Genomic DNA, 16,117 nt, shown 5'->3' with positions numbered 1-16,117 from the left:
ATATCACACTGGAGAACGTCCCCCCATAGGCCTCCTATCGCTTTGAATGATTCTGTCGACCAGACATGAATTGGCATTCCGTAGCACTCCAACCACACCCTGCGAGTCCCGCACCGTTCTGACTCTTCCCACCGCCGGACCTGATGAAAGACCTGCAACATACTGTCCAGTTTAAACGTATAAGCCTCCTGAGCGTGCTCAACCGTATCAAAAGTTAATAACACTTTAGTCTCCCCGATCTCCCTAACATCCTCCACATACTGCCAATTTGTGTGTATTACTCTCCTCAAAGAACAAATATCCATAGGTTTTATTGTGCATCCTACTAAGCTCCTGGCCAACCATTCCATATTCGATGCTACAATAGGTATCTCAACCCTTTTCATGCACTCATCACCCTGCTGATCTTGCGTTCGGTCTCCTGCCATTGTTCCGGCCACCACAGGGTTCTTCACCTCCTCATTCTCATGAAGAATTTTCTCTGACCTCCTTTCCAACTGACGTCGATTATCCACAGTCACCCATCTGTTCCCTGCCTGCAAATTCCTCCTAAATTTGGCCTCCCTCACAGACATAGTTTTACCACGCAGCCTAAATTGGTTCATTTCCGCAATAGCCTTCAGAGCACCACCTTTCGTCGTGTAACGAACAAAAGCGAATAGGTGCACCATAACATTTTTCTGTTTTCTGCATATATAAATATCATTGATCCTTCCCGTCCAACAGAACAAGTGATAAATAAAAGTACTTATCCCTTTGTATTATTAACAAAAATTATCTTAAAAAATATAAAAGATAAATAAATATTTAAATAATTTAAAAATATGATAAAATAACTTAAAAATCATAAATTTTTTACGATTGACAAACAATTTTTTTAGTTAGCGATTAATTTGTCGATTTGATTCTAATTTTGTAAAAATATTTTGGATAATTATTTAAAATATATATAAAAATTGGAATAAAATTCGATCATTGGAGTTATTTTAAAATTCTTTTAAAAAAATTGATCATTCACAAAAAAATATTCATGTTATGTGAAATCACTAAATTTTATAAATAAAAATATTTTATTTTTTAATAATAATTATAAAATATTACATTAAAATCTTATTTTCATAACATCAGATCTTGACTATATCTCGGATGCAGTGTCCTGTTTTGCTTCTTTGCACGTATCTCGATGCACTGCTTCATGTCAGAATATCTGAATATGAGCATATCTCGAATGCAGTGTATCCGAGATGCTCTCTTGTTCATATCTCGGGTACACCCAGGATATGACCAGCGCGTCCCATATCACAGAACGTTCGTTTTTTAGTTTTTTCCACTGTATCCGAGATATGACTGTAAATGTAATTTGATAAATACTTATAGGTTTATTTAAATCGGTAAATATTATTTTTTTAATTTAAATAAAAAATAAGTTAAGGTTGCTAGTAATAAAAAATTTTAAATACTACTTTAATAAATACACAACAAATGCATTGAGAATCTAAATTTTACATTATCTTTTATAAATGCTCTCTTAATTTATAATTTTATCATATGTCTTAAGGATACATATTAACTAAACCCTTAACTAAACCCTTATTTTAATAACTGATTTTGATTTTAAGGGTTGATTAACGTGTTGCTGGCCAGTTGGAGAAAAAGATGCCATCCTCATCCCCTGTTATTTAATGCGATAGATTGAGAGAAGAAAAGTGGAACTAACGGCGTTTACTTTGTCAATTTAATGTTAAATACTCAAATTGTTAAATACTCAAATCGATTTCCCCCTTGTTCTTAGCTTCTTTAAACACGAAGCTTCTTTAGAAGTATTTTAACTACATCTGTGCCGCTGACCAAAGCCACATTTTACGGTCAAATTAATTGGACATTCAAAAATTTGACTTCTAAGTTCTAATAAGATGTGGAAACCAAAAGTCAAAAAAAGCATGTGAGCAACACTCTGTTCATTCATCTACCTTAAAACTTTAATTGCTTCGACGACAATCAACACTACCACAACCAACAATTCCGCATGGTGCCCTGTGTTCCAAGAATCCCAGGTCTGAGAAATTCAACACTGGCAAAATGACACACTCTAGCACTGCAACTATACATTAAACTTAAAACATCCACTTCCAAAAAACAATTAAACAAAGAATGGATGACATGGAAAATCACAATGCAAATGGCCTCAAGTTCACAATAAAACTCTCAGGGAAAAAGACTCCTACTTATACAATTTGTTTACAACAGTCATCAGCAACATCGACAGCTTACGACATCCAGACACGTGTACGGTCTTGACTTTTCCTCTGTCTCCTGAGGTGTCGGGAGCCGCTCCATGTTGTATACGCTGCTACTTCCGCAGCAGAAATTGTATACATTTCTAGATACTCCTTTACTGAATGGATGCACTCTTTCAGGAATTCCCCTGCAAATGAATTGATGAATGATGTGCTTAAGAGAGATATCCCAAGAAACATAAACCACCAACATACAATTATTAAAACAACTAAACGCCAAGATTCGATCTATTGAAAATACTAAGTAATGGAAAAACAAGGGACTATAGCTAATCTAACCTTAGATAAGGAATCCGTCTTCTCCTTACAAGTTCATAAGTAGTCTGATTTGTCAAAATAAGATAACTGCAGGGAAATCAAAACATCAGTGATTGTTATAGTCTTTAACCTGGATGCTCAACTAAACAGTGAACATGATGGAGACATTGGGCCATAAAGTAAAAGTAAAAGTAAACCTAGAGCTTGCATTTGTTTCAACTATGTAAAGAGTAATACTGTAATAGAGCAATACATGTAAAGGAAGATAGTAACACTACATTCACTTAGCATAGTCTATATATAATTATATATATGTATGCTGTAACATACATACATAGACTATTCTAAGTGATTGCTTCTAAGTGATTGCAGCGCTACTATCTTCCTTTACATCTACTGCACTATTACTCCGTACAAACTATTTCTTTAAGTAAGGAAAATAAATCAATTTTTTATTTTAATTAAAAAAATCAAATAATTAATCACAATCTTAGAAGAACTTATTCCTAATATTTTAGCAGAAGCTACAGGAATAGCTTCTCGGATATAAAGTTTTAGTCTTAGTTCTTTCAAATATATAAAAAATTTACAAGTTAGAGAGTCACATAGTTTTAGTCTTCATTTTGTAGAGTTAAAGATATTAAACCAAAATGAGAAGTGAGAACCACATGCAGTCATATTAAACTGGTGCACTGAAAGCAAACAGAAGCCGATGTCCCATCCCTCCACGTGAAGATCAGATGCAAAAGACATCAGAAACAATTAACTATTCAACATAAAAGAGCATGGCACTTTAGAAACAGTAAGTATACATGAAGATCTAAACAAATGCAACCAATGCAAAATACATAACTAGAAAGACAAATATTTACCTATGAAATAGAAGTAGCAGAAGTAGAAATATAAGAGAGATTGACAAAGTGATCAACAGTACTATCATGATTGCATCCCGCCACCTGACAGCATCATAAAATCATGCTCTAATTTCAGATATAAAGGGGAAAAAATGTAGATTGCACGAGCATTGTGCTTCCTTCCTTTTGTTTTTTGCTACTTTCTTTCTTTTTTTTTGTGTGTTTTGGGGTGAGATGGAATCTGCATAGATAATACGTGACCCACCCACCTCACAGTCACAAAGATTGGGCTGTCACTTACATTCTTGCTTTCCCTCTTCAACAATTTAACCAACAACAATTATTTATCATCTTCATTTTAACGAGAGTCTGTATCAGTATAAAAAATATTACTACTAAATAAATCAGATATCATACCAAGCACTTTTAATGTGATCCTTCAAGTATGAAATATATAAGATGCCAGTCCAGAGGCACAACGCTGTCTCTTCACAAAGGTACCACCTAAAGTATTTAGACATTAAGGAGAAGGATTCATAACAAGGAAAATATAGTTACAATACTTTAACACATATATACATAAAACAACTTAATAGAAGTAACTCCTTTGCATCATGATCACATATTATTTATAACATAGAGAGCACAGCCTTAATATTCTCAAGATAGATAGTATCTTAAAGGGTAAAGTATACTTTTTGTCCCTAAAGTTTGTCAAAAGTTTCAAACATACCCCTAATTTTATTTTGTTTCAAGTTTGTCTCAAAAGTTTTCGATTTGCATTAGTTATACCCCTATTAGTTAAATTTTCAAGAAGTTTAAGACCCAATCCACTAATCCAGTAGTAACCACATCTCTTGCATTCAAGTAAAATTGATTGCTTAAGGAAATCTTATTTTAATCCAATTAGTAGTACATATAACTCAGGAGAAGAAAGCACCTATATTTCAAAATAAATAAATAACGGATATAAATACTAATATCAATAAGCTAAAGATTTGTTAATTGTGGAAGTTCTTATCTCCATACTAGCTAGCTCAAATTAAGTGTACAATAGAAGAGCTTCAATAATGGCATGCAAATGATGAAATTACATATAATTGACTCACCAAAATCGACAATGATTGCCCTGCCCAATACAGTTACCAAGCCAAACACAATGATGATCAAACTGAAGAACACACTTGTCACAATCATGACAGTGCTTTGATCGTGGAGGCTGGATAATGGTCATGAAAGAAAAAAAAAAAAAATGATTGATCATCAAATCGAGTGTTACATTATTGGAACAAAAGAAAGCAACTGCAAGAGGTGAACAGTTTCTATGCAAAGTAAGAAGTCCTCATGCGCAAAAAGTGATATATAAATCAAATAAAACCATTTTATATAGTGCAGCTAAGTCCACCTTTTTTCATTTGTAACTAAAAATTTGTTTATTCATTTTTGTTTTTTTGGAGCATACATTCCAGCAATGCAATAGCACAAGTATTTAATATGTCGTATTACATACTATATATCATTACCTGTTCCACGTTACAGTAGCTGCATGTCCATGTTCTGCAAGACAGAGAAAACCCTAAATAATTTTGAAAACTTAATTAATAGAGCATAAAATTAAAGATTATCTAGGCAGCCCTATCTACCTGATTGTTGTTCCCATAGGATACAAGTCTGCCACTAACTTTGACCATGTTGGTGTATTATTTCCTGAAATATTTTTTCCTGCCTGAGTTCCCTCGAAAGCAACAACGAAACTCCCATTTTTGCTTGAAGCCGGTAGACTTTGCTTAAACATGACAAAATTGACAATAATAGTTAGGTGAGATCAAATACATCAATTTTCTTCGTATGTCACTACATAATAAACCTTTGAAGAGGATGAAAACAATGATAAATTACTTTGAGGCTTCTGATGTCTTTCTGTATAGGACATTTCTCTCAGTAGTCATCATGGCATCAAGGACATAGCTGTGCACACAAATGTAGCATATGCAAAAACAAAGAAGATCAGGAAGATATAAATATAAATATAAATATCACGTTTACACATCATAATCCACATCCGCTCCATTCAAAGGAAGAAAATAGTTGTGATGTTTACCCCGGAGAAGAAATAGATGTAACAAAGTATTGTATTAAAGTAACAAAGAACAGCAGCAAGTAACAAGCAGTGTACCTGACAGAAGAACAAAAAAAAAGAATAATAATCATAAAATAAAAAATTGGAAAAAATAAGACACCTCAAAAGTACATGAAAGTACTGAAACAGACATTCATGCAGAACAATACGTAAATCTAGACAATTATTAACTTCTACTAATTATTCAGACTTCCAGCACACTTCTCATATTAATTGATGGAAGTGCAGAAGGAATCTGTTGCTATTCATCGGCCATATTAGCATTAGAAAAGATGTATCAAGAACAGTCAGCTAAATGCTTATTAAATGGGAAAATACTATTTGCCTGAATTTTGAAGCTGGAATTTTGCCCGAATGATTTGCCAAAAATTCAATCTTTACAAATTCTAACACCAATTTTAACTGCTATGCATCTTGGACAAAGTATAATGCCAAGTAGTCTATCAAAAAAAAATGAAAGTACAAGGCCTAGTAGTCCTTCTCAAATTGGAACATTTGTTGGAAGCAAAGAACCATTGATAGAGGCACTATATTTACTGAAAAGCATCCTCGCTTGCGTAGCTAGATATTAAATAGCCTCAAACAATGGGTAGGTCCCTGCCAAAAATGTCTAAATAGATAATTCTCAGCCTCATATTTCTATGCATCCTTTGCTTAATTTTGCCCCCTTTCAAGTCTAAAGTATAGAATACTTCCATAATAATATAATATCCATATAAATTCATTAACCCAAATGCACATTTATCACTTTACTTTACTTTGCCAGTCAAAAACTCTCACTATGTGCAACTCATCAGCAAAGCTATCCTCTCTTTCAAAGGTATCTCAATCTATTTCATTTCATTAGATGGTCTATTGAACAAATCGTCAAGTACAAATAATGTTCCACTAAACCCATTAATGCTCCACTAAGTTGAAGTTTCAGTATGGTAAAAAAAGATGCAAAAAATAGAATACAGTGACTTAAAAGTGGGAAAAAAACATACATCGGTTCCTTCTCAGTCTTTTCTATCAAATCTCCATCAATTAAGAAGAGAACGCCAATATAAACCAAATGGACAGTCACCAAGACCAACTTCACGCACAGCGCAGACCTCCGAGCTGAAATTCAGTGACAAAATTCCAAAATGCATAAATAAATAAAAAAATTCGCATAATTTTTGTTAGGAAGACACATAAATGAAAGTCAGAACAGTTCAGCAACAGCATTCACCATTCAGCACGCAAATTCAGATAAAACAAAAAACTAAGCTAATTTAAACAAAAAAGAAAAAGGAATTGCAGCAAACGCACCAGGGTCAATGAGGCATGGAAAGAATCTGAGGCAGCATTCCATGGGTTGATCCCAAGGGGAACGCATAGGGCGGCATATACCAACGATCGTCATGAGACTAAATTAAGAGCAGAGCCATGTGAGAATGAAGCGATTCGCATCAGAGAGTGTTGGTTCGGTCTTCGGTGTTGTTTGATTCCAGGGAAAAAAAATTTCTTGGTAAGAACCGAACTTTCCCGAGAAAAGCAAAAGAGAGAAAATGGATAGTAGCAGTAAGAAGTGATTTTGGACGTCGGATTTCCATCTTAAATTTTGTATTTATATTTTTTTATATTACATAGGTGTATGATGTATATCCGAGTAGGGTGGCAAAACGGGTCGAATCCGTCGGGCCGATCCGCTAAACCCGCTAAGAAAGTGGGTCGGGCTAGGATTTGGAGCCCACTAAATTAAAAAAATTCGCCAAATTCGCACTGCCAAATTGGTGGATTTTGGCGGGGCGGGGCGGGCCGTAGTTAATAAATTAATAAGGTTATTGGTTTATTGGTTGGACCGAAATCAACCGAAATTCAATAGGTTTAATTAAATATTAAATAAAATTATTAAAAATCTATATATAATTTTAAATATATAAATTTAATAATTTCTAACCTAATAAAATTCAAAATTTCACAATTTCACAGCGTAAATTATTCATAATTTAATATTAGAAGCTCACATACAACTTCAAACATCAAAGTTCATAACTAAAAACAACCAAAACACACGGTGACAAACACATAATATTCTACTTTTAAAAGAAACATTAAGAAACAAGTTGTCAACTAATCAAAGATACAACTCATTAGATTTTCCTTATCACAGTAAAATATTGCCAAGCTGGATCAGATTTTTTTGAGAAGAACCAGTTTGGGATTCTTAAACAGCATTGACAGCATTGTCTTGTGGTAGTTGATCACTTTATGATTGTTCCATCTTTAATATACAACAAAAACAACCATAAAAAAAATTAATTCAGCAAACAAATTTGACATAATCATTAACAAAATTAACCCAAGCAAACAAAATTAACTCAGCAAATAAAATAATTCTAAGTCACAGCAAACAAAATTTAAAATCCAACTAACAAAAATTATGAACAAAATTAAGTAATTAACCAAACTAAATGATTCCTACTTCCTAGTCACAGAAGATAAGATATTCAAAACCAAAAATCATGAACAAATCATAAATTTCAGAACCCTAATCACAACAATGAATAGTAATTACAAGAATGAACAGCACAAAACTCAGGTTAGAATACACAAATAAATACTTCAAATTTATTCCAAGTCACACCAAACAAAATTCAAAATTCAGCTAACAAAAACTATGAACAAAATTAAGTAATTAACCAAAATAAATGATTCCTAAGATAAGATATTCAGAACCAAAAATCATGAACAAATCAGAAATTTCAAAACCAGTAATCACAAGAATGAACGGCGCAAAACTCAGGCTAGAATACACAAATAAATAAATAAATACTACAAAATGGAGAAAAGGAGAATACCTACCTGAAGAACGAACAGAATGAACAGAGATGTCAGCGGCGAGGGAAGGTTCCAGCTATTGGATGAAGACAGAACGAACAGAGATGTCAGGCGGCGAGGGAAGCACGAAGAAGTGCTTGACAGTGACGGAGGCACAGCGAACACGGAGAGAGCGCTCTCGAACAGAAGAGACAACGTCAAGCTCCTGCGACGGCGCCGAGCTTCCACACGCGATGCCTGTACATGCGACGGGGCTTCGGGGTTGAGGTGGTTGCGGTGGTTGACGTGGCTGTGGGGCTGCTGTGGCTGTGGGCGGCAGAGCTGGGTCAATGGATGGCTAGGGATTGAGGAGTTGATTTTTTCTTCCAATTTCAGAGAGGAATGGGGCTCCGGGGCATTGGTGACTTGGGGTAATGGGTAGTTGATTTAAGGTTCTTTTTTTTTTATAATGTAAAACGGTGGCGTTTTGAAATTTGTAGCCAAACCGGAAATTTTCTAAAAAACTTTCTAAATTTAGGGTTCTTATCGGTTTTTTACAAACAGGTTTATATGATCAACCGAATCGACATGATAACCGGTTTTTGATTAATTCGGTTGAATCGACCGATCCGGTTCGATTTTCAGAACAATGTGTATATCAATCTTGTGTTGAAAGGGGAATTGGGGAAAGAAAGAGAGAGGGTGCGCAATGCGCATATTTCGGGGGTAATTAGCGTTGTGTTCTTCATTCCACTCTATAGCAGCGAAGGCAAGGTGAGATTGACGAGTGAGACTGTTAGTTCAATTTTTTTCTTCTTCTCTTTTTTTCCTTTTTCTTTTTCATATTGTCATTGTTATTACTAAGGGAATTAATTCAAGCGAGTTAACCCCTATGTCCAAATCATTCATGATTCAACTACCCCCTATCTTGGAGCAGGTTAAGTATCTGTGGACAACTTGTTTAATTGTTGAGGTAAATAACTAAATATTAATTCGGTATTTGAAAGATTTTAGTGTTTGCAAAATGATATCAGAATAATATTATTGACAAAATAGTTTTTGAAGAAGTTTAAAAATTGACAAGCGTATCTTTAGACTTGTCGAATCATTTTTTGTACGAGAAGAATACTAAATTGAATATCGAATTTTGATGATATGACATATCTCTTTAGGTAGTTACTAAATTGTCTTTTATAATTAATTTAAAAATTAAAAATTCTTAATTCTTTTGCCTGGTTTTTACTAAGCAGGAAAATGTGCCTCCACCTCTTTTCTCATTATCGCCTGCCACTGTCCTCTCCTTTCACCTCCAAGCTCCTCCCCTCTCACTCTTAAGATCACTGTAGAACTGTCGTCGCGCACCTGAGACTAGTCCGAAGAGAATGCCGTCGTCACATGCCTGACCCATTTCGAGGAGAACACCGTCTTCGCGTACCTGACCCAGCCAAGGAGAATATCGTCGTCTCGCCTGACCCAGCCCGAGAAGAACGCCATCTTCATGCGCCTAAACAGAATCGTCAGAGGCAAAATTATTGTGTCAGAGGCTGAAACGTCACCTTCTTTGTCTTGTCAACGGAGAATCGTCTTCATCATCGTCCAGCAAGATCATCAGAGGTAGAATCATCTTCGTTACAGTCCAGTCTCCTTCACTGCCTCTAGCAAGATCGTTCTTCATTGCCGTCATCAACATTTTTCCGTTTGCCGCTATTCCTTTTGGTAAGCCAGCATCTTCAAATTTCATCTTTTGAATGTAAACAAAATTAAAACTAGCTTATGCTGAATTTTTATTTATGAGATTATTGAATGCTGATGAACAGAATTTGTATTCTTGGGATTGCTACTGAACTAATTTTTTATTGTTCTTCAATTTTTATTTTTGGTTTTTCTTTGTGAACTTTTTTGTTTTGTTGTTTAGCTTATCTAATTGTATAATAAAAGTACAGTCATTGAGAGGATCATAAATTGAGAAGGATATGGCTCTGGTTTTCAAACCAGTAGTGGTAGTGGTGCCTAGAACAACAATAGAGGAGGAAGGAGGGACCGTGGAAGGTGCGAGATGAACCCTCTTGTAGAGGATTTTTTATTTAAATAAATAATTATAAAAATAATTATCGAAATCCGTTCTCCAACCTTATCTCGTTTACAGTGTAAACAAGATAAGGTACGTGCGCGTGACACGTGTATATCTCATTTGAGTGTGAGAATCGTTACTATTGTGCACTCGGCGCGTAAGTTCATTGTCCGAGTTAAAATGTTTGATATTGAGTAACCTTGGTGGCACAGGAAGAAGAGAGATCGGAAGGGTGGGGTATAGGTTACTAGCACTGTTGGATAATGGAGTTTTCCGGTTTCGACTATTTTGGCTCCTCGGCGACAACCATGTGCGACTCATGTTCGACATCCATGGGAGAATTATGGTAGAACAAGTGATGGAGCTTTCTGCCGAAGTTTGTGATGTTGGTAGTGGTGGTTCTGTACACTCGACATTTGTGCAGGATGACCCACTTCTCGCACCACCACCGATTCAAGTTGCCATACCAGTGGAAGACATGGAGGTGGGTGAAGAAGACTCCGACGAAGAGTATGTTACGGATAGCAATGATAGTGACTCTTTTGAATATGATGATGAGGAGGAGTTTGTACCAGAGATGCCGGACGAAACAGCGTTACGCTATGTCCCCCTCCTTTCGGCGCTATCAGATGTATCAAGTTACTATCATACATTGGATCTAGACGTCATGCATGAGAAATCTCCTATCTCCAACACTGGAAAAGAGGATTACAACCTAGACGGTGGGGTTGAGTTTCGGGTCGGCCACAGATTCAAATGGTGAGATGCAGTAATGTAGGGTGTGAAGAACTACAGTATTCGCAGAAGTGTTGAGTACTAAGTGGTCGAATCGGACCAATTAAAGTACCATGTGCATTGCCATCAAGCTGCAAATAGATGTCTATAGAGTCTCCGTGTTGCCCTCCGACAGAACATCGGATATTGGTGAGTTCAAGTTTAATTGAGGTGTACTTACTCATTTATGATTGCTATATATTGAGTAGTTTCCAACCATGGATGTTTTATTTCATTAGGGAGGTCCGGAGGGTTGGTGGAGCGCATACTTGTCTAGCACCCACCATGTCCCAAGACCATCGACAATTGGATAGCGGCCTCATCTGCAATGTCATCCTATCGTTGATACAGTCCAACCCATCCGTTAGCATCCTTGTCCTGCAAGGTGCAGTTCGGCAGAGCTATCACTTCAAACCCTCTTACAAAAAGATCTGGATGGCAAAGTAAAAGGCAATTACATAAATATATGGGAATTGGGAGGAGTCATACAACAAGGTTCCGAAACTGCTGCAGGTACTGCAGAGTTGTTGTCTCGGAACTATTTGTGAGCTCAAGGGCGTACCTTACTATGTATATATAGGTGTCCCCCAGCCTCATCTCGTTTACAATGTAACCGAGATACATTCATGCTTATCTCATTTACATTGTAAACGAGATAAGGCCGAGGAACGGATTTCGGTAATAATTTTTATAATTATTTATTTCAGCAATTAAAACATTTATTTTATTTATTTAAATAAAAAATTCTCTTGTAGAGGTTGACCTGGAGGTGGGTAGCTTAGGGCAAAAGAATTGGAGATTTTTTTTAGTTTGTAATTGTTAAATTAATTATAAAAGACAACTCAATAATTAGCTAAAGAAACATGCCATATCATCAAAATTTGGTGGCCACCTCAGCATCTTACTCGTGGGAGATATGCTCTAATAAGTCAAGGGACACGCTTGCCAATTTTTAAAATCTTTCAAGGACCATTTTGTTGATAACATTATTCAGGTACTATTTTGTCAGCGCTAGAATCTTTTAGGTAGCGAATTGGTATTTACTTCTTAATTATTTTTATTTTTTGGATAGAGTAGTATTTTGGTAGTTCGGATCAAATTCTAGTTTAGTCTCAACTATTTTAAACATTCTGTTTTAATCTTAAAAATTTTAAACATATTAAATATTGTTTTACCGTTAAATTTGACTCGAATAATTAATGAAAAAGCTTTTACATTAGTAATCATTAGTAGGCCGATTTTCTTTAGTATTGATATAAATGTTGTATTGGCTCTTAAACATGTTTATTGTTCGTGTCAAATTTAATTGTAAGACAATATTACACCCATTTAAATTTTTGGGACTGAAATATGACATTTAAAATATTAAGGACCAAATTAAGATTTAACCCAAATATAAGGACTAAAATAAATTCATTAGAAACTTAATTTATTTTAATAATTTTTCTTTAATTTGTAATCTTAACATGTGTTTTAAGACTGTGTTTGGAAGGGAGACTGAAATTGAGAGATTGAGACTGGAAGACAAAGACAGTATTTGTATTATTTTAGTATAAAATATACTCCACTGAGTTATGTCCCAATATTATATTTAGTTTAAGATACATATAGAAATTGATGAGTAAATTTGTAATTTAAAAAGTTAAATGAAGATATTTTTGAGAATAAATGTTATTAAAGTTTTAGTCTTCGTTTTCAAAAATTTTATTCTCATGTGTTCTTATTTTTTAGAGGTATTAAAGAAATTGAAATTTCGTGTCCTCACACTAAAATTTTAGCTTTAATCTCTAATCACTGTATCTCAATTTTCTAATTTCAATTATATTTTTTGAAAACAAATACTAATACTAATTATTCTTAAATGCTAATACTAATTACATCATCGTTTAAAGGGAAAAAATTTGATAAACTAAAAGAGTATTAAAAACGAAATCGCGATAAAAAAAATATTTAAATGTATGAATAGATAATCTGTTAACAAACTTAGCACAATAATTTTTCAAAAAGAAACATTACTATAATTTAGAAAAAAAAATAGCCATACTTAGCACAATACTTGATTAACTTTATTTAATTTATATATAAAAAAATTATAGAATGCACCTACATAACAAGTGCGATGAATTGGCAAGCCTATTTTGTATGAATTTATAGAAAAATAATATAATATTCAAATAGAATGATATTATTATTTTCTATTATTAGAATAAATATTTTTTTTGTTTTTTATCTATTTGTTTAAAGGACAAAACATTTTTTTATAATTCAAAAAACTCTAACCAATCCTTAATAATTTGATAAATTAGTCTAAAAGACCCTTGTAATCGATAATATATTGATGTGTTAGGTACAAATACCATGTGAATGTCGCGTAGAGGCAATTTTCAAAAATATGGACTAATAAATTCTTAAAAAGATCTCTCTCTTCTCCAACTCAATGTCTATCTGTCTCATTTTCGTTCTCTCTGTTTTTTTTTTTTTTTATGTATAATGGGGCCCAAGGCCCAGGACAACAAAAGATCACAGTGTAACGCTTCTGGAGAATTTCATTCCACTTCTATCAGCAAGCACTTGATGTGCGACCATGGCAGGCGGGAGCTTGAAGCAATGGACTCCATCTTCTTGTTCTTGCCCTGCCTTAGCAAGAGCATCTGCGCAGAAATTTGCCTCCCGGTAGATATGACGGACAACGGCGCTCTCTAAGCCAACTAGGAGCTCTTTAATAGCTCGAATTAGAGTAGATTGAGAGTGCTTCTCCACTGATATCTTTTGAATTAGCTCCACAGCACAATTGGAATCAGACTCAACTACAAGTTTGGAGATTCTCATCTCCGTTGCTAATTTAATGCCGACATAAAAGTCCCATCCAATCTTCATGCTGAAACCTGCTACCACACGGCCCTCCCAGTTTCGGATAATGCCGCCACACGCCTCTCTACTTCCAGGTTGGAGCACCGAGCCGTCCATGTTCAGTTTAAGCCATCCTTGTTTCGGCGGTTCCCATCCGATTGATTCCTTTCTGGTAAGTCTTAAGGTTTTGGTACTGACCTCTGTTAGATTTAGGGCAAAGTGATAATGATCTGCAAGATTAACTGCAATGCGACTGAATTGGGTGTTTGGTAAACTCTCTTCACTGAAAATAAGCTCGTTTCTGCTTTTCCAGGCTAAGTTACAAGTGGTGGTGAAAGTTATGGGCCAAGGTGTCCCATTAACAGAAGGAGAGGCTTCCAGAAGATTTTTCCTCAACCAGTCGTGGAAGGATTGAGAGAAAAAGGTGTCCTGGTAATCTCTGGGAATGATACTAGTCCACACTTTGCGAATAAAAGGACAATCCCGCAAAACATGGAGTATCGTCTCTTCAAACTGATGGCATCTGGGGCAGGTACTATCTTCAATTAATCCTCTACTTTTCCTTTTGCTGTTTGTTAGAAGAGCTTCATGAGTTAAAAGCCAACTGAAAGACTTCAATCTCTGGGGAATCTTTAATTTCCAAACTTGCTTATATATGTTATTGTTCTCACTATTACCCTTGAAAAAGGCATCATAAGCTGTTCTGATAGAAAAATTTTCATCTGCTGCTGGAGCCCAACTCACACAATCCTCCCCTGTAGAGGCATTAGGGGCTTTTAGGGTGCGAAGATGACTAATTAGCTCATCAGGCAGAACATGAGAGATTTTCTCCCAATCCCAATTCCCATGCTCATCCGCATAATCTTTGACCTTTTCTGCCATTCTGTTCTCGTCCAAGTTCATAATAGCAGCTTCTCGTAGTTTAGGGATTCTTGGGACCCAATGATCCTCCCAAAAAGAAATATCCTTTCCATCTCTTATTCTCCAAACGAGCTGATAACAAAACTTATCCCAAATAGAAGTGATTCCTTGCCACGCATTCGAACTGCTAGTTTTTTTTGTAAACTTTTGGAACCTTGCCATTCCCACATCCGTACTTAGCCTTCATGACTTTAACCCACAAGGCGTCCTTATTATGAATGAGACCCCAAGCCAGCTTCATAAGGAATAACTGGTTAGTCTCGTGAGCTTTTCGAATACCCAATCCACCTTCTTCCTTGGTCCTATAAAATTTTGTCCCAATTTAGAAGGTGGACCTTCTTTTCCTCTTCATTACTTTTCCAGAGAAAATTCCTACAAATCTTATCAATCTTATTACAAACCACCTTTGGAAGCTTCATAGTTTGCATACAATAGCTAGGGATAGTGGATAAGACAGATTGGACGAGCGTAGTTCTCCCGGCGAGAGATAAAGTCCTCTTGTTCCAAGAAGACAGCTTGGATTGAATCCGATCAATCACAAACTGAAAGTGTTGCTGGTTGTATTTCTCGTGAATGAGGGGGACTCCTAGATATCTTCCTAGATTTGATGTGAGTGGCACTCCAAGATCCTGGCTAAGTTGTTGCTTGATGTTGTGGTTCACGTTCTTTGAAAAGAAGACACACGACTTGCTAAGGTTGAACTTTTGCCCTGAACTATCACAGAATATTTGAAGGGTCTCCTTAATAACTCGAACCTGTTGCAAGCTCGCCTTGGCAAACAGCACCAAGTCATCTGCAAAGCATAGGTGAGAAATATTAGGTCCGTTTCTGAAAAGGGTTATAGGTTCCCACTTTCTATTCTCTACTACTTTGTTAATCATATGTGATAATCTTTCAATACATAAAACAAAGAGGTAGGGGGAAAGAGGGTCTCCCTGTCTAACGCCTCTGGTAGGAGAGAACGTTTCAGATGGTGATCAATTCCATAGGAGATTCATAGTTGGGGATGAAATGCAATAAGCAACAACGTTGATAATGTTCTCTGGGATTCCCGCATCCTTTAAAGTATCCACCACAAAGTTCCAGTTTAATCTATCATAAGCCTTTTCTAAGTCAATTTTTATCGCTATTAAGCCTTTGCCTCGGTTCCTGCTCCTCATAGTATGGA

General features: G+C 35.5%; 1 protein-coding gene across 3 annotated transcripts; it reads right to left on the bottom strand.

Moving 5' to 3' along the window:
- Positions 1,932-8,763, bottom strand: LOC107618238 (protein S-acyltransferase 10). 3 transcript variants are annotated; one of them, XM_016320248.2, is made up of 12 exons: positions 8,379-8,763; positions 6,843-7,002; positions 6,536-6,650; positions 5,511-5,585; positions 5,309-5,377; positions 5,053-5,190; positions 4,933-4,966; positions 4,519-4,628; positions 3,827-3,913; positions 3,428-3,511; positions 2,577-2,642; positions 1,932-2,425 (listed from the first exon to the last, which is right to left on the bottom strand). In XM_016320248.2, exons 2-12 carry the CDS (start codon positions 6,934-6,936, stop codon positions 2,251-2,253), a joined length of 1,047 nt encoding a protein of 348 aa, XP_016175734.1. In that variant the 5' UTR covers positions 6,937-7,002; positions 8,379-8,763; the 3' UTR covers positions 1,932-2,250. The 3 variants fall into 3 exon arrangements, with proteins under 3 accessions (XP_016175734.1, XP_020966128.1, XP_020966127.1); XM_021110469.1 differs by lacking the exons at positions 3,428-3,511; positions 8,379-8,763 and having other exon boundaries at positions 6,843-7,176; XM_021110468.1 differs by lacking the exons at positions 5,511-5,585; positions 8,379-8,763 and having other exon boundaries at positions 6,843-7,176.

This window comes from Arachis ipaensis, chromosome B09 (genome assembly GCF_000816755.2).
Source record: "Arachis ipaensis cultivar K30076 chromosome B09, Araip1.1, whole genome shotgun sequence".
Lineage (NCBI taxonomy): Eukaryota > Viridiplantae > Streptophyta > Magnoliopsida > Fabales > Fabaceae > Arachis > Arachis ipaensis.
The sequence above is the reverse complement of the archived record's forward strand: the minus strand, read 5'-3'. Positions and strand labels throughout refer to the sequence as shown.